This window comes from Sarcophilus harrisii, chromosome 5 (genome assembly GCF_902635505.1).
Source record: "Sarcophilus harrisii chromosome 5, mSarHar1.11, whole genome shotgun sequence".
Taxonomy (NCBI): Eukaryota; Metazoa; Chordata; class Mammalia; order Dasyuromorphia; family Dasyuridae; genus Sarcophilus; species Sarcophilus harrisii.
The window spans coordinates 223,570,598-223,589,631 of record NC_045430.1 but is presented as its reverse complement, the minus strand read 5'-3'; the positions used below and the strand labels follow the sequence as shown (position 1 = coordinate 223,589,631).

The 19,034-nt window shown below is 38.4% G+C and overlaps 1 protein-coding gene across 3 annotated transcripts in view; it reads left to right on the top strand.

The window, feature by feature from the left end:
* Positions 1–18,185, top strand: part of ZEB1 (zinc finger E-box binding homeobox 1) — a 191,828-nt gene extending 173,643 nt beyond the window's left edge. For all 3 annotated transcript variants that reach the window (XM_031939756.1, XM_031939755.1, XM_023505052.2), the window contains 4 exons: positions 5,046–5,151; positions 9,238–11,021; positions 13,992–14,172; positions 15,630–18,185. In XM_031939756.1, the coding sequence (XP_031795616.1) occupies positions 5,046–5,151; positions 9,238–11,021; positions 13,992–14,172; positions 15,630–16,234 (2,676 nt within the window). In that variant the 3' untranslated portion in view covers positions 16,235–18,185. The remainder of the gene's footprint in view (positions 1–5,045; positions 5,152–9,237; positions 11,022–13,991; positions 14,173–15,629) is intronic.
* Positions 18,186–19,034: the final 849 nt, after the last annotated feature.

Sequence of the window (19,034 nt, the reverse complement as noted above, 5' to 3'; positions counted from 1 at the left end):
CTCCGGAAACAGGTTGACTTTATTTTCCACAACATAGCACTTAATATTTTGACATAAAACTTGTATTTTAAAATTTTAAGTCTTTTATTGTGATTTCTGTACAAGTGCTCCTAGTTAAAGACTAAACTCTGGGTATTTGGGGGAAAGCACTATGGAAGAGGTGAAATTTGAGCTTTGCTTTTGACAGATGGGGTAGATAGGATTTTGACAGGCAGAGATTAGGAGAGTACAATCCAAAAGAAATAGAATGATATAAAATGATATAAAGCACAAGAGCAGAAGAGTGGTTTCCATGTTCAGGTATTATTTCCCAGGATACATTGATAAGATTGTGGGAATAAAGACTAGAAAAGTGTGTTGGCATCAGAGGGACCTGGAAAGTATCGCCAGATATTATAAAGACTTGGGCAAGAAACTGAGGACCAGAATGATGTTCATTATAAATAAGAGATACAAAAGAAAAGTTTTGATTTGGAAGTATCTGAGAATAAGATTTATTTTTCTGGACCACAGCATAAAATACAGTAAGACACTCCTAACTAGAGGTGAGATGCAACCAGAAAAGCTCCTAAGAATGTATTTTGCCTCTCATCTTACAAATCTCATAGAAAAGGCTTTTGATTTTTTTAATGGGAAGAAAGAAAACTGCTTCAATATGTACCTCAAGTTAGATTTTATAAAGAGTAGCTCTAATGAAGAATGGCAGGTAAGACACCACAACTTCACAGGAATAAAATACAAGAAAGGAGCTAATACATATATGTGTCAATACACAAATGCCTGAGTTCAGGCAACCAACATCAGGAATTAGAAATGCTAATCCAAAGAAGCAACTTTGATTGTATAAATATTAGACTTGATGGAATAAAACCCCTGACTGAAAAGCAGCCCAAATTGCCAAGGAGGGAAAACAGCAGATAAAAGCTTTGAATCGATCAGAATGAGATTGAGCCTGTGAGACCCAATGTCGAATGAAGAGAGAGATGGAGAGTTAGAGAATTAGGAGAGCACTGTGGATTATGAATGATGAAGGTAATAAATGGAAGACTACTAACCAGAAGGGGAAATAAAACTGAGAATTTGGGGGTGATGATTAGTGAACAAAAAAAAGCTGTTTTGTCAACAGGAATATACTCTAGGCCACATAAACACTAGAAACAAATAAATGAAGAAATAACTTAAAAACTTGTCACAGAGGCATGCCATAAAAGTGAGGGAGATTCAATAATGATGACAGTAGCTGACCTTCCTTTAGCTTGGAGGCTCACCATGTGGACCCTATAAAAGTGGGTACTGTTGGCATCTCCATTTTACATATTAGGAAAATGAAGGTAAGAGAAGTTCAAGGGCCTGTCCCAGGTCACCCAGCCTAAGGCAGGTTCGGAACTTGGGCCTTCTTGGTTCTGAGACTTGTTCTCTCTCCACTCTGCCACCTAACTACCTCATTTATCCAGGTATCTCTCTGCTTTTGCTTTCGCTTTGCCAAAAGCAGAGCAGCTTATCATTTCTTGACTTGACTTTAAATCATTTTTAAGCTCCTATTTTGTGGCAACCACTGTGCTAAGCACTTTGATGACAATTTCATCACTCAAAAGATGAAAGAACCAACTGACAGAAACTGGTATGAATAGGGGATGGTGATGTAGGAAATGACTACTGACTCCTGAAATTTGAGATAGAGGAGAAGAAAAGAAAATCCTACTATGGACACTGGATTTTGAGAGAACAGATTTCAGAAGTTGGCTAAATAGGATTCCATGGACTAAAATTCTATAGGAAAAGCTATCCCAAGATTGATTAAAAAAAATTCTTAAGAATGAAATTCTGAAAACAAAAAATGAAATCGTTTTGATTAGGAAAGACAGCGGGAATCATCTAAAAAGAATACTATAAATGCATGTACCTCGTCAACCACATAATATTTTTAGAAGGTATGAATGGAAGTGAGGATAAGTGAATGAATACACAAGACAGGCTAGTTGCGTAAGATGAATTATTGTGTTAAAGCTCAACATAAGCATCTGGTAAGAATGTTGAAGACCAAAGGAAAGCTAATGAGCAGTATGTGTTAGGTCTGCTGAGAGAAATGGGGTTATAGAAGGACTAGATCCACAAAGGATGGGATGGCAATAACTGACAGTAGAGAGCAGAGATGGTCTGGTCTTTTTTGTTTGTTTTCTCTGCCAGTACAAATGACCTTTGGGCTAGAAATGACAGAACAAAAATGTCCAAGAGAGAGTTGATGCCAAAAGGTACTACCTAAGAGATGAGTTAAAAAGAACACCTAACTGCCCTTGATGAATTCAGGTAACCTGGCACAGATGAACTGCATCCTTAAGGACAGCAGATAGAATTGCTAAGCCACCATCAGTGATACTAGGAAGATCATAGAGAATGAGACTGGAGAAAAGCAAATGCCCCAGTTTTCAAAAAAAGAGAAGAGAATAGAATAACCAACTTATAGACAAATAAGTTTTTACTTCAGTTCCTAGAGAAAATACAGAATAGATCCAGTAAAGAAATAGGTAGTGGATAGCTGGCAAAAATGTCTACCTGGCTTTTTCATCAAGAACAGATCATGCTATTTAAAACTTGTTTCCTTTTTTCAACAGTTAGATCCAGGGAATGGTCTAAAAATGTGGACTTAATTTTTATCAAGGCATTTGATAAAAAGCACCTTACACTTTGCTTGTGGAAAAGACAAGAGTTGTGGCTTAAATGATGTATAACAACAAAGTGGCTTTTGAAAATGTTGACTGCCTAGATTCAAAAGAGTAGTCATTGATAATTGTGTTAGCCTGACAAGAGATCTTCAGTGAAGTGCCCTCAATGTCTTTTTACTTCTTAAGAACTTAAATAAAGGCATAAATTACATCATCAGATCTGAAAATGGCACAGTGCAATGAGTCATGGCTAATAGATTAAGAATCCAAAAGATGTTTACAGGTGAAAGTGCTGCTCTAAATCTAATAAGAAATTCACTATGGATAAATGTAAAATGTTATGCTTGGGTTCAAAAAACAATCTTCATATGGATAGGAAAGAAAATTGACTTAGAGATGAAAAGAGAAAACAAAGCGTCAGAGATGGAAGCAGAGAACCATTATCCCTACCTAGGGAAGAACAAAGTACTAAATAGCAAGAAAAAGTACTAGATGCTTTAGATGCCAAGAATGAGAACTGAAAAGGGGCCATTGAGTTTGACAGATGGTATTAGGCAAGTGATAAATGCAGAAGCAGATTAGTGGCACATCGATGGAGACAAAAAAAGGGAGCTTCATTTTTGGAGGAGACTTGGTAAGTTCAAGAAATAGCCAAGTTAAAAGAGATATTTCCCCAAAATGGGATTTAGAAGTAGACTGAGAATTGGGCTTATATTGGCAGCACTCCCAAGACTTTATAATCAGAGTGTTATGCCATAGGCAAACTGTCATTTGCGATTCTCATAAATAGCAAGATCTAGGCATAGTTGCTGCTTTATCAGCAATATGTTTTAATCTTTTTAGACCCCAATATTCAATAGGTATTGAATCAGACAACAAACCAGATTTTCTGAGTGAGACACTTTGAATGGATGACCTTGTGACCCAAGATAAAGCAAAAATATTATTTTATCCTTTCACTATCCTCCCCATCTTGTTCAGAATTCCTTTATGTGTGCTTCTCTTGTTGTCAAAAGCTTGCTGTCAGTATATTTAAATAAAGTATAGAAATACTAATTCACCCTGATCTTAGAAAATGAAAAATTAAATATCTCTTCCCAAATTTGTCCATCTACTTGTATGTTTTAATTTGTGACCCTGTCAACTTATATTAAGAGATTTCTTCCTTTATCTTATTCTGAGTTTCTTTTCAAAGGAATATGATATAATTTTAAAGAAAATCCACTTCTTGTTCTTACTAATCTAGCAGATAGAAGGATCAGGATAGAGAATGTAGCTTTTCCTTTAAAGGATTCTTTGAAATCTGATCGGATTTGGGACTCTTGTTCTCATATTTCTCTGGCTTCCCTTTCTGACAATAAAAAGTGGAACTATAGAAATGGAAACTTAGCCAGTGATAAAAGTATCCTCAAAATGTTAAATGTAAAGAAGTAATGCAGCATATAATATGAGGCATAAATCCTAGGAATCAAAATGTCGATTTTTGTTCCAAATCTTATTCTAATTGACTTTGTGACCATAGGCTATTCACTTACAATGAAGGAACTGAACTGAACAACTTTGTCTATATAGAGTCATCAGTAAAAAGTGGAAATGGAAAAATGAAAACTCATAGCAATTGTTTTAAAGACTCTCTTTACAAATGGAATAATTGTATGACTATAGGCAGGTCATGGAAGCTCTCTCAGGAAATTCTTTCTGCATTGATAATTCCCTATTCTGATGAAATCACAGAACAAACCAATCAACTAAGCCCTGGCTTACTTAGGGAATTGCAGCTATTATAAAGGAGTGACAGTTTCACAGGATTATTTTTTGAAAGCTTCTCTGAGCCAAGATCCATTCTCAAAGTACCTGATAAAATTAGAGAATTTTGGCAAATTAGAAAAATCACTTTGCAAAATCCTACTTTTGACAGTTTAGATGAGAGAAGGGACATGGTATTCTAAAAAAAAAAAAGACTGGACTTGGAAAGAAACCTGTAGATTTGAACTCCACCATTGACTGATTCCAGGCAAGGCGTTTCTCCTTATTTACAAATTGGGAATAATAATGTCCTTACCCTAGTTCTTAGTGTTGTTGGGTTCAGATTGGAGAAGTGCAAGGAGCCAGGGGATCCAGCACCCTTCTTAACCTGGAGGACCTCACCTCTCTTTTGGCCTCAGCTTTCACCCTTGTAAGATGAGAAATTTGGAGAGGTGACCCCTGAGGTCACTTAGGAAGCCCTCGGTGAGGTTGGCTATCACTTAGGGTGCACATTTTGTAGGGTACAGTTTATATTTTTTAAAATATTACAAATGCTTACCTGAAGTTTTTGGATACATTCTATTCTCTCTCATATTCAGAACTCTCTTGTATTGTGAATTATTTTTTTTTTTACAGAGACATGTGACCCAGTCTGGGGGTAACCGGAAATTCAAGTGCACAGAATGTGGAAAAGCTTTCAAGTACAAACACCACCTTAAGGAGCACTTAAGGATCCATAGCGGTAAATATTGGGCCTATCTCCATGCAGTGTGAGAATTAATACATTTGGTATATTTTGGAATTAATACAAATGGTATATTTTGTATTAAATAAGACAACTGTGGCTCTCCAAATAGATCATAATTAACCGGTGCCCATTTTCTAGTTATCTACATGCTGCTGGAACAACTACACAAAGGACCTAATGTAACTGACATCTTTCAAAAATGTCACAGAGAATGGCCGTTCACAGTAGTCACTTTAGGAAACCACACATTATTTTAGTGATTCTACCATTACTCAAGCTCCACAGTCTTTTGAACAACTACAGTGAAAGAGCAGCCGCTGAACACTGGGCTGAGGAATGGAGATACAGAGTCAGAAAGTCCCCAAGCATGAGGTGACCAGGGAAGGCCCAGGGATGGTGGGTAGAGCCAGAAGATGCCTCTGGACTAAGTTGATTTTGGTTCCCCACGCAACAGGTGGAAAGGAGGGGTTGGGGAGTAGTGTATGCATGTGGTGGAAGAGGTCACACAAAGGTCATTAAGGTGAAGGGGGGCTGGCTCGCCAGGTGAGAAGGTATTTGCCAAGCAGCCCAGCTCAGACCTAGGGCAGTAGTTCTAAGACCGAATGTATAAAGTCCCCTGGGATGTGATCTCTGGAGATCCAGAACAGAGGCAAGAAGATAGCAGGTCAGTGGGCCACATGTGAGTCAGCGCTCACCACTAAAACTATCTCAGTCCCAAAGCAAGAGTGCTACCTAATTTCAGCAAATATTTTTCCTGCAAGGATGAATTTTGTTTTTAAAAACTGTAAAACATCACTCAGAAACACATCTGGCAAATAAGGTGATTATTTGTTGTTGAGTCATTTTTCAATTGTCTCTAACTCTTTGTGATCCCATTTAAGGTTTTCTTGGCAGATATACTGGAGTGGTTTTGCATTATCTTCTCCAGCTCATTTTTACAGATGTAAAGACGGTTAAAGGTCACACAGCTAGCAAATATCTGAGGTCAGATTTGAACTCAGGAAAATGTCTTCCTGACTGAAGTCCAGGCACTCTGTCCTCTGCACCACCAAATTAGAAGGGAACGCAAAAGCACTCTGACATTAGACAATGTTGTTTTTTTTTTTTTTTTGACAGTGTGATTAGTATATAATCTCCCATCATAGAAATCTCCCATCTTTGAAAAGTCACATTAATTTAGATGTATAAATTCTGAAATGTTGGGTTTTTTGAAAACAGCCTCAGTCTCATTTAATCACATTTTCTGTGTAACAATTTTTATAAACACACGTAAATCCTGCCTTAAGAAATCTAATAGACAAAAATCCAAACCTAATTATATGAATAAATTCTGGGTCATTATTTATTTCAATAGAATTTCTTGAAATAGCACTTTCCATAGAGCATTTAAGTATGTGTGTGCTATAGACTATTAACTGCTTGACAAAAGATCTGATATTCCCCACCCCACCCCCAAGAGAAACTTAAAGCTGATGTATTAAGAGCTTCTTTGAATTGAAGAGCAATGAGAAATGAACTTTAAAAATGGGCTTGAAATTATTCAGTGATTCAGTGGGGAACAGAATCACTAGGAATTTTTCAGAAACAAAGTTATTTGATAAAGCAAAGTATTCTATTGCTTTTGACATTAGGAACATGCATGTTTCCTTCTTACAAATTGACAGATTAACATATATAATTAAGTTCATATATGACACAGTTCCCAGTTAGAAGACATTAAATTCTAATTTTATTTAAGAAATTCTAAGAACTTTTTCCCTTTCTGCTTAACATTCATTTCGTTACCTTCTTTTACAAAGTGAATAGGGCATTGAGAAAATGGGGGGAAAGAGGCAGAGATTGGATGGGAAGATAGAGATGGAAGATGAATGAGGAATGAAAACATGGAACTGTAAAGGGGTGAAATCAGTGAAAGAATCAATGGGGTGGAATACCTGTGTGATTTTTACTTCAATTAGCTGCTTAAGAGAAAAATAGACCCATAAAAAATGCCTAGTGTTTATTTATAAAGTGCTTTTCAGTGGGAAGTACATTTATGGAGCTTTAAAGTTTGCTGGCTTTTTACAATCTCACCCTATCTTTTCACTACAATGTGGAAGGTAGGTGCTATTATTAGTCCTATTTTGTAGATAAGGAAACTGTGGCAAAGAGAAGATAAATAATTTGTGCAAGGTTAAGTAGCCAGTAAGAGTCTAAGGTCAGATTTGAACTCAGATCTTCCTTTTGCCAAGTCCAGTGCTCCGTCCTCTACACCAGCTCACATAAAAGTTTAAATAGAAAAGTTTACTGGTGTCCATCCCACTTGACAATTCACAGTCTGCTGGCAGTCCCCCGGGGAACTGAACACAATTCTAGTAATGTTAACTGGGTCTTAAGAATTTTTTTATGTCTTTTTTAAAGATATTATTATCTAATGTTTAGAAAAGTGATTGTATTTAGGTTTTTGATAGTGGATCTGTGATTTCTTCTTTTTAATGAATTCCCCCACTTACAGATATAATCAACTCCTTGTAATGTTTAATTATAGACAGTTGACCAAGAAGTCCATTACTCCATGATAGCAGAGTCAGGATATCTCTGCTACTAAACTTGAACCTCGGTCCTGTCTTACCCCAAGACAAGCTCCCTACCCCTTTTATTGACTAAGCCTGGCTACAGCTATCAGTGACTATAAAATTTTGCAAACATTGTATTTTAATATATTGAAAAATGACAGCTCAATAACTGACTATAGTATTTTTCCTTACAATGGATATCTGGGCTTGTTTTGGAAATTAAGTCCTAAAAATGTTCAGAGTATTGAGTGTTAATTATAAAACATAGTGTTCTTTTCACTTTTTTATACCACTAGCCCAAGATTCTTGAAAATTGATTTAGTCATCCTTATTTCCACATTGTCTCTTGGAGTGCCATAGGGTTTCCTCCCTTTCATAGGAAATAGAAATATTTAAGCTCTGTGATCACATGTGAGAAAGGATTCCTTGCTGAAGAGCGGGTTATAATACACAAGTTATAAAGTCCCTTTCAATACTAATTTCTTGGGTTGCTTAAAATTACAAGGAGACCAGTTAACATTTCTGAGAGTATCATATTCAATTGTACACTTTTGAATTTATAATTTTAACACAGACATTTTTTTAAAGTTACTTTTAATTTCTCAATGAGAGAAAAACTATTCTTTTGTCTTTATATGATGCAGTTGATGCAATTTCAGATCATAAATACTCAATCCTATGAGAAATAACAGATAAAGACAGCATGGCCTGGCGTAGAGGGAGCTAGTCTCAGAGTCAGGAAGAGCTGGGGGTGATAAAGATGCTGGATGACTCTGGCAAAGCACAAAACTTCTCATTGTGCCAGAGCTGGTCTTGAAGATGATAATTAGCAGAATCACTGCTAATCTATAATGGGGGAAGAGTTTCCTCATCCTATGACACTTATGTAATGAAATTACCAAACTAGCCTCAGGGTCAAAAACATGTTTTTTTTTTTTGTTGTTTTGTGTGTGTGTGTGTGTGTGTGTGTGTGTGTGTAAAACATGTTCAAAATATGTATAAGATTTTTTATTTTAGAATTAGAGAAGTTGCATTTTATTTCCTTTCATGGGAAATCCTCTCAAGGTAACCTTGTAGAGTTTTGAACTTTGTCGGTTAAAGTTGAATGTTCAACTTTGAAAGAACATCATCCCAGCTTCCTCTGTCCTTCCTTTCTCTCCTCACACTCAACCCACAACCTACAGTTAATTCTCCCTTAAATTGGCTAGTTTGAGATAAGTAAATTGTCTGGAGATGGTAAGCTAGAATAATGAAAAGTATTGATTTGAAAGATTCTGAAGTTGAACCAGAACACTAAGGGGAGACTCTTTTGGCCTCTATAATTACTCTGGTTGAGTTTTAAGGAGCAGGATCAGATATATGAAAAAACATCTTATCTGTAAAAACAGGTAGTGCCAACTAAGATGTCCTAAGTATCTGTGCTGTTTCTGTAGCTTTTGAAGGGCTGGGCTATTTGTTTAGGAAATGTTTGGACTTTGGACCATTCTTTAATAAAACAGTGACTGTCATTTTTGTTGCTGTTTAGGAGAGAAGCCATATGAATGCCCAAACTGCAAGAAACGTTTTTCCCATTCTGGTTCCTATAGCTCACACATCAGCAGTAAAAAATGCATCGGTTTGATGCCTGTGAATGGCCGGTCCAGAACAGGGCTCAAGCCATCGCAGTGCTCCTCACCGTCTCTGTCGGCATCTCCAGGCAGTCCCGCCAGGCCTCAGATCCGGCAAAAGATGGAAAACAAGCCCTTGCAAGAACAACTTCCAGTAAACCAAATTAAAACGGAACCTGTGGATTATGAATTCAAACCCATCGTGGTTACTTCAGGAATCAACTGTTCAGCCCCTTTACAAAATGGGGTTTTCAGTGGCGGTAGCCCCTTACAGGCTACCAGTTCTCCTCAGGGTGTGGTGCAAGCTGTTGTCCTCCCAACAGTAGGGTTGGTGTCTCCCATAAGTATTAATTTGAGTGATATTCAAAATGTACTCAAAGTGGCAGTGGATGGTAATGTAATACGGCAAGTTCTGGAGAACAATCACGCCAATCTTGCATCCAAAGATCAAGAAACAATTGGCTCGCCAACCATACAGCCGGCCGGCCATTCCCTCATTTCGGCTATCAGTCTTCCTTTGGTTGACCAGGATGGAACGACCAAAATCATCATCAACTATAGCCTTGAGCAGCCTGGTCAGCTTCAGGTTGTTCCCCAGAATCTGAAAAAAGAAAACTCTGTCCCCACCAATAGTTGCAAAAGTGAAAAGTTGCCCGAAGACCTTACCGTGAAGTCTGAGAAAGAAAAGCACTTTGAAGGGGAGCCCGATGACAGCACTTGCCTAATGTGTGAGGACTGCCCCGGAGATCTGAAGGCCCCTCCGGAATTCCAGCCCCACAACCCAAAGCAGCCAGCTCCACCCAGCGCCCCCGAGGCCGGGAAGCCTGAGCCCCCCGTCCCCACAGACCCCAGTGAGGGCCGCCTGTCTCCCAGCCAGCCGCCCCTAAAAAACCTCCTGTCTCTCCTCAAAGCCTACTACGCTCTGAACGCACAGCCAAACACAGAAGAGCTTTCCAAAATCGCAGACTCGGTTAACCTGCCCCTGGACGTAGTAAAAAAATGGTTTGAAAAGATGCAAGCCGGACAGATTTCAGTGCAGCCATCGGAGCCGTCCTCCCCCGAGCCCGGCCAAGGGAGCGTCCCCACCGGTGACAGCGATCCCCCAGCACCTGCAAACGCTGACGAACCTGAGGCCAGCACAGGAAGCCCGAGCAAGGCGGCCCAGTCTCCCGTCGGGCCGGCTCCGAGTGGGCCCGGGAGCCGCACACCATCCCCATCGCCACTCAACCTTTCTTCAACGCGAAACACCCAGGGTTACCTGTACACAGCGGAAGGTGCCCCCGAAGAGCCTCAAGTCGAACCTCTTGATCTTTCACTACCAAAGCAACATGGAGAACTATTGGAGAGATCCACTATCACTAGTGTTTACCAGAACAGTGTTTATTCTGTCCAGGAAGAGCCCTTGAACTTGTCATGTGCAAAAAAGGATCCGCAGAAGGACAGTGGTGTGACAGACTCAGACCCAGTTGTAAATGTGATCCCACCAAGTGCCAACCCCATCAATATCGCCATCCCCACCGTCACTGCCCAGTTACCTACAATCGTGGCCATTGCTGACCAGAACAGTGTTCCATGCTTACGAGCACTTGCTGCCAATAAGCAGACCATCCTGATTCCCCAAGTGGCATATACATATTCTACTACGGTCAGCCCTGCAGTCCAAGAAGCACCCACAAAGGTGGCCCAGCCTAATGGAAATCAGGTAACCGAGCTCCCAGCTGAGCATGTCCATGTTTTCTTGTGCGTCCTATTTCAGTTTTTTCTCACTCTACTGTAAACAAGATCAGATCAAGAGGAAATGCTCTTTTATTTCAACGTTGTAGTATGTTGGGGAGAAAGGGGCTTTAATGTTACAATTTAAATATGATGGTTAAGGGAAATTTATTTAGATTAATTCTTACCTCCAATGTGTTATATAGGTTCTCTAGGAACAATCTGTGAAAGGACAGGGGGACAGCAATTACAGAGGATAAAATGGCATGGATGGATGTAACTACTCCCCAATAGAAGGGTGCATACCAACTGAGATGAGGTCATAGATCATCTAGTAAAATAGATATATAGACACACCTAAACATCTTCATAGCTATGTCAGAAACAATGTTTAAGACTGCTATTTCCAAAATTAGAAAAGAGCTTCTTCCTCAATTAAAGCCATTAATAAATAAAAGTGTCTTGTCTTATACACCAGGAATCAAAGCAGATAATAATTAGCCTTGGTAATGTAAAGATTTACAAAAAGATAACCAATGAATTTGCTCAATATTCTTACTGGCTTTAGGCATTAGGCAGTGTTTGGTTATAGTTAGTGTGAATCAGGAAAGATGCACATACACACACATTGAGAAGTCTTCCACATGGCTAAATGATGAATCATTTTCTCTCTTCTGTTCTCTCCAAAAGCACTATAACTCTTTGGTGAGCTACCCTACGTAGTATCAGGCATATTGTTCTTCTATATGAACTCAAACTGTAACATCTCCATATTTGATCCTATTTCTGATCTAGAAGAAACATCAGTTTTTTTATAGTATCCATTTTGTCCTGCCTTTCAGAATAGATGCTGCAATTCATATTAGATTTATAAGTTTTAGGAAAGAAATTGTTTTTTGACCAGAAAAACATTTCAAAGTGTTTATCCATAGACCTCCATTGTGTATTGTCACATTAAAAGGTCTGCCTGGCCCATTGAGCTATAAACCATAACTAAGCACCTGACCAGATGATGTGAAAATCATAGGTATGAACCATTACTTAGATGTGATATAATAGAAGGCTGAAATACAGAGTGTGTTGCAAAGCTTTTTTGTTGTTGTTGTTTTTCTATGATTTTTGTGGTATAGAATTTTAGAAATGGAAATTATCTTTAAGATCATCCAGTTCAAAGATTCTTTTGATAGCTGAGGAAATGCTGGTCCATCAAGTGAAAAATTTACCCATGGTTATTGATGCTACAACTATTCTATCCAGCTACAAAATTTAAAACTAATCACCTCCCTTTGGCCCTTACAGCTACCTTCTCATAAATATCGAATTGAAAGTAACTTAAAAGTAAATCAAAGGGCATATAAATAGTTTTAGAATATTACAGGTCATCATTCTTGTTGTCGAATCACAAATGACTTTTCACTACCCCATTTGGGATTTTTTCAACCAAGATACTATAGTGGTTTGTTTCCACTCCTTCTCCAGTTCATTTTACAGATGAGGAAACTGAGGCAGACTTGCCCAGAGTCACACAGCTAGGAAGTGTCTGAGGTCAGGTTTGAATTCAGAAAGATGAATCTTCCGACCTCCATGCCCAGTGCTCTATTCACTGAGCCATCTACCTGCCCATTATTATTGTAATGATTCACTATTCCAGTGTAGTCTGTCATATAATAACAATCGTTATACAATTATGTAATAATATAACAGTTCCAGTTATAGAGCTATAATATTCTACAAACTATTGGGATTATTACAAAGAGAGAATAGGAACTGTGATTTTATGAATGTAGGGACTCCTATGTGATGAAAAGACCGTGTCCCAGGACAGGGAACACCTGCTTCACAGCTTGATGTTCTGGGGCCCTGCCTGAAGCCTGCCACACAGCAGCTTGGGGAAGTCAGTGGTGGGACTTGCCAGATCTCTATCAGCTACAAGACACTGCTTCTTTTGTATGTTGTAAACACTGGTGATTTTTTTTTTCAGCAAAGTCCTTAAGGCCTTTCCTTTGAGCTTTGCTCCAAACATTCCTTCTCTTTCTAGACCGTCTTTCCCAGTATGTGAAAGGCCTGTGATCCAGGTGTGATTCTGCCCACCTGGCAAGCTTTCTATCCCCAAAGTTCACTGAGACCAAAAGCCAAGAATTGGCACCCACCATCCTACTCCCACCAGTGCTTTTAGAAACGATGATGAGCCTCAGGAGCCTCTTTTAGCATCCTCCATAGTCTTCAGTGTCCTGGCAGGGGTGACCCAGCTCATTTTAGGAATCAGGAGCAGAGAAAGTCAGGAAATTGTGTTGGGCCTTCATCCTACACCATTCTGCACGTTACAGTTGCAAATGTATCATTGGCTGTTCTAGTCTTGAATCAAATGTCACAAAGTTATTATATAATAAAAAGAATCATAAATCAGGATAATTACTGAAGAGCCTTTTGCAGATAAATGGTTCTAAATGGTAAGATGGTCTACCAAAAAATGAAAAGATGATTTTAATTCTTGAAAATGTGTAATTTGTGCAAATGTGGTTAAGCAGTGGTTTTTCACATTTTCTTAAGACAGTAAAATGTAAAATGGCTACTTTTCATCCCTGCAATTCTGACAACATTGCCCCCAAGTCTAACAGGTCATCAGATCTGGATCTCACATGACCCTCGGTTCCCATCTCCCTATATGAACACCTAGAACGTAATTGTGAGCCATGCAGTTCTGTTGGCCAAGATTGGAGATGTGGGGTTGGGGGAAGGAGAGGAGAGTTTATGTTTGGATTTACTAGCTTATATGCCAGTTCATTGAAAATACAAATCAAAGCTTTCATTCTTATAAACATTCCCAGTGTATTTTTGGTTTTTGTTTTTAAATTTTATCTATTTTGCCCCTATTGCTTTCACTATATAAAAATTCCTGCTGCGTTCATGTTTTTGCGTGTGTATGTATGTTTTTAACTTGCCCACTTTTCCCCCATAGGATGAAAGGCAAGACACTAGCTCAGAAGGAGTATCTAATGTGGAGGATCAGAATGATTCTGATTCTACACCACCCAAAAAGAAAATGCGGAAGACAGAAAATGGAATGTATGCCTGTGATTTGTGTGATAAAATATTCCAGAAAAGCAGTTCACTGTTAAGACATAAATATGAGCATACAGGTAAGTTGGTGATTCATAGTACTGCATTGAAAAAGATCTGTGATCCAATGTGATGGGAAGATGTTTGATTTAAAACAAACAAGCCAAAAGCAGTCATGCCCAGAATTACCTATTGCCCCTCCATCACTTTGATCTTACAATATTTCCCTGTTTTGACTACCTGTTCTTTATAAATTACTTTATGAAAGAAATAATTATTTGTTTTCTCATTCCTATAAGCTGTCACAGCACTTGATTTTTTTGGTCTCATTGCCACATTCCTGTGGGTTTTTACTGGAGTAAGATGTCTTCAAAGTAAGATGGCTGGAGGAGCTGGGGGGACCCTCTCTTCACAGAGCCTCTCAGGCTTCCTAGAGCCACATTTTAGACTAGTGTAAGCAAAGCAGTTTTTGTATAAAGTTTACGAAGGACTTTGCTATGATAGCATTCAGCAGTTGCCCAATTCTAATATTGTTTTATGTGCTTTAGATCCAAGAGATATAAGGCAGGGAGAGAACTGAGGAAGTGTATGGGTGAGGAAAAAATTACATCTCTTTTCCCTGACCTCTCACTGAAATTTAGCCTTGCCTTTCATTATTTCAGACAATAGGGGAGAACCTCTAGTCACAAGTATTGGATTTTACACATACCTGCTTACTGACTTAAAGGAGAATATGGTTGTGTATGTAATGTTCCCTCTGTCTTTGGAGAAAAGGGATGCTCCCATTTCTTTTCTGTGAATACTCCCTATTGGTTAAAAAATAAATCTGGCCCTTGAAGTATAAAGGTGAATACTCCTGGTAGAAGAGCAATCCTCAGTTAGACCCTCTTTTAATGCCCTTCCTATAATCTCTTGTACTCTAAAATCAGAAAAATTAGACTCCCTACACACAGACACTGAGCAAAAAATTAAAGATTTAGTCAGAATCAAATTGTCTATAAGAAAGGAAATCTAACGTTGCAAAGTGTAGACAAATACATGGTCCCTGACTTTTTTTTTTAAAAAAAGGAAAGAATCTGAATTTTTGTCGTTTGACCTCATTGGATACTAAAGTAATGGTATCTACATCACAGTCAAGTTTTTGTCATTTTCCTTAAATACAGCCTTGCCATCTCTTCTAACTTTTCTCTCTTAGCAGCATTCTGTTCACTTTTGCACTTGGCTTTCAAAATAGCCATCAAGATATTTGTCTAGGAGGCATTTCAGTTAATTTTAGTCGCCAACATTCTTAACTGAAAAGTAGAGCCTGTACATTAAATATCAGAAAGATTGCTTACTTTCCCATTAATACAGGCTGAATTTTACCTGAATTCCATATTATTTTTAACAAAAACTTGGTGAATATACAGACTTGGCCATTTTCAAAAGATGAAATGAGAAACCCTGGAAATGTCTTTTTACAGACCACATCAGGTAACATCCTGAAGTGTTAGAAAAGTGAAATTAGGAAATAACTGAACGGTTCTTTGATTTGCAGGTAAACGACCTCACGAGTGTGGAATCTGCAAAAAGGCATTCAAACACAAACATCATTTAATCGAACATATGCGACTGCATTCTGGAGAAAAGCCTTATCAATGTGACAAATGCGGAAAGCGTTTCTCCCACTCGGGGTCTTACTCCCAGCACATGAACCACCGCTACTCCTACTGCAAGAGAGAAGCCGAGGAGCGAGACGGCCCAGAGCAGGAAGAGGCCGGCCCGGGAGCCCTGGGTCACGAGCACACGGGCGCCAGGGCCTCTCCCTCCCCGATGGACTCGGACGAGAGAGAGAGCCTAACCCGAGAAGAGGAGGAAGACAGCGAAAAGGAGGAAGATGACGAGGAGGAAAAGGAGCTGGAGGAACTTCAGGAAGAAAAGGCATGTGGAAAACCCCAGGAGGAGGAGGATGGGGAGGAGGAGGAAGAAGAGGAAGAAGAGGAAGGGGAGGACGAGGAGGAGGAGGAGGAGGAGGAGGGAGAAAGAGCAGACACTGAAGGTACGAGGAAGGCCGGAGAGGCCCCGGAGCAAGCTGGTGGTGTAGAACAAGAAATCACAGAGAATGGGGAACAAGGATCAAAGGAGAAAACACATGAAGCCTAATGGTTTTTTCCTAAAAGGAAAATTAATTCTTATTGGTAATGAAGTTTGTTCTATACTATACATGCTTTTCATGGAAACATGGTAGCTTGCATACCATGTTTCCTCTTCACTACTGTGTTAAAAAAAAAAAAAAAAAAAGCTAAAAATTATATATACAAAAATCCACAAAAAAAAAAAAAAAAATATCCAGGTGTGCCTGAACCTCAAACCTAGTAATTTTTCACGCAATTTTCAAAGTTAGGAACAAGTTTGTAACATGAAGCAGATTAGAAAAATAAATATAGTGACTCTGAAAGCAAAGATTTAACAGGTTGAAGGAAACCTGATTTATTAGACAAGCATCTGGCATCATTTTCTTTCATCAGTATTAATTTTTCATTCTTTTGTTGGTTAATTTTTGAGCTGTACAATTGGGAGAGATTTATATAATTTTTTATTGGTAAAACATTTGCTAAATCCGCTTCAGTATTTTATTATGTTTTTTAAAATGTGAGAACTTCTGCACTACAAAATTCCCTACCCAGAAGTACGATGCAGTTCCAAACCGCGCTGGCTACCTTCTGTCACATCTGTCTCAGAGGTAGTTCATGTCTAACATTTAGATGCTGTAGTAGAGCATTTTATCATTTCAAGTGTGGTGTTAGCCTTCAGAAAGCAGCCCATAGAAGAACTGAAGTTTCTTACTCATGTGGTTTAAAACGTAGTTTATAAGATTGTCGTTGAGTTCTGATTGCAGGGACTAACAGTGTTAATACTGATAAGGACAGCGAAGTGGTCAAAAATCAGTGTTTGTAATTGTGTTTGAGTATGTAGTAACAAATATGAAGGATATGATATGAAGCTTTGTATCTCCTTTGGCCTTAAGCAAGACCTGTGTGTGCTGTAAGTGCCATTGATCAGTATTTTAAAGGCTCTCCAGCCTTGTTCAATGTGTGGCCTACAATAACTAGCATTTGTTGATCTGTATCAAAGTTCTAAAATCAAACGTCAGAACATCAATTCTGTCATTAAAGAAACAGAATCCCTGGAACATTTTATCCTTTAATTACTCGATATTCATTTTGGTTTAATTGACTTTCAGAATTTCTCTTCAGTAATGACAAGGGAAAATTTCTAATCTGCTCTATCCATTGGTTTTAATTTTAGATACAGACACTTCATCTTTATTTGGCTCATAACTGTTTTCAAATGTTAGTTATTATGGACCCCATTTATTAACAGTTAGCTGATTTGTACCTATCAGTATTATTTTTATTTCTTTTAGTTTATAGCTCTGTGCAACATTTTTGTACTGTATGTCTTCGAACCTCGCAGTATTAATACCCTTCTTACTGACATATGTACCTTTTTAGTTTTAGAAAACTTTTATATTTATGTGTCTTATTTTTATATTTCTTTATTTATTACACAGTGTAGTGTATAATACTGTAGTTTGTATTAATACAATAATATATTTTAGTATGAAAATTTGGAAAGTTGATAAGATTTAAAGTAGAGATGCAATTGGTTCTCTTGCATTGAGATTTGATTTAACAGTATTATGTTAACATTTATACTTGCCTTGGACTGTAGAACAGAAGATTAAAATGGGAATGTATTAGTTTTACAATTACAATCAAGTCATTTTACCTTTACCCAGTTTTTAATATAAAACTCTTAAATTTTGAGATTCACCGTGTGACTAATCGCATGATGCTCTGCAGTTTTATTAAGGAATTAGCCTGACCATAAAGCTCTCATTTCCTTAGAAAGCCAAACTAGAATAACCTTCTAGAAACAGCATTGGGAACAATGTCTAACAGTTCTGTGCCAATTTGTTCCTGTATTCATGTATGTAAGTTACAAATCTGAATCTTCATTTTTAAGTTCCACCATGTTGTTACACCATGGTCATTTTCTAGTTTTTTACCAGACTCCCCCATCTCACAATAAAATGCGTCAACAAGCCTGACTTGCTCTCATTTCTTTTTATTGTACTCAAGATTGGTTTGTGGGAAATTCTGTGAGGTGGGCCTACTCTGCTTGGGTGAAATCTCTCCCCTGAGCCAAAACTGAGAAAGAACCATTAACATTTGTAAAGTATTCAAAGAAAGAGAAGTCTCTATCTTCTGAGAAACTCCACACACTCCCTGGCAGTCCAGCACACATTTACAAATCCAATCCATCAACCCTAAATTAGAGAATTCTGCTTGCGCTCTCTCTGGTGTGTTCTTGGTTCTTTTGCTGGTGGGGTTTTCTTTGTAGACTCAGGCCCTGGGGGATGATGGAGAGGAACGGTGATCTCTGAGGGCACATGCTTAAGCCCCCATCTGGTAAAAGTTCCCTTGCAACATGGATGGGGCCCCACCTGTAATCAAGAAGAGATGCAGATCCAGTGGGAGGAGGGGCCAGCTTGCAGCATCTTCTCCCGGTTCCCATCCTTTCTCCTTTGGGCTTACTATTGTCCAATTTTTGCATCCCTCGCATAACCATGAAAAACTCAATCATATTGTGGTTTTTAAAACTGATTGTTACTCCTCCCACAGACAGGCCCATTTTGTTTAAAAGTCTCCAGGAAAAAGGCAATGTTTAGTGAACAGAAATCAATTTCTAATTGTGTAATTGTGGGCATCAGTGGACATTTTGGGGTTAGGGCTACTGTCCCAGTCCTATGGAAGTCCAGCATGAAGTATTAGAAAATGTCAGAAGGGCCAGTAAAGATTTTCGCTGCTTTCAAGTCTGCACTTGCTATAGGACAAAGTGAAAGCATTCATGGTTTTTTTTTAAGTGGATATGAACATTTTTTTGGACCTATGAGCAA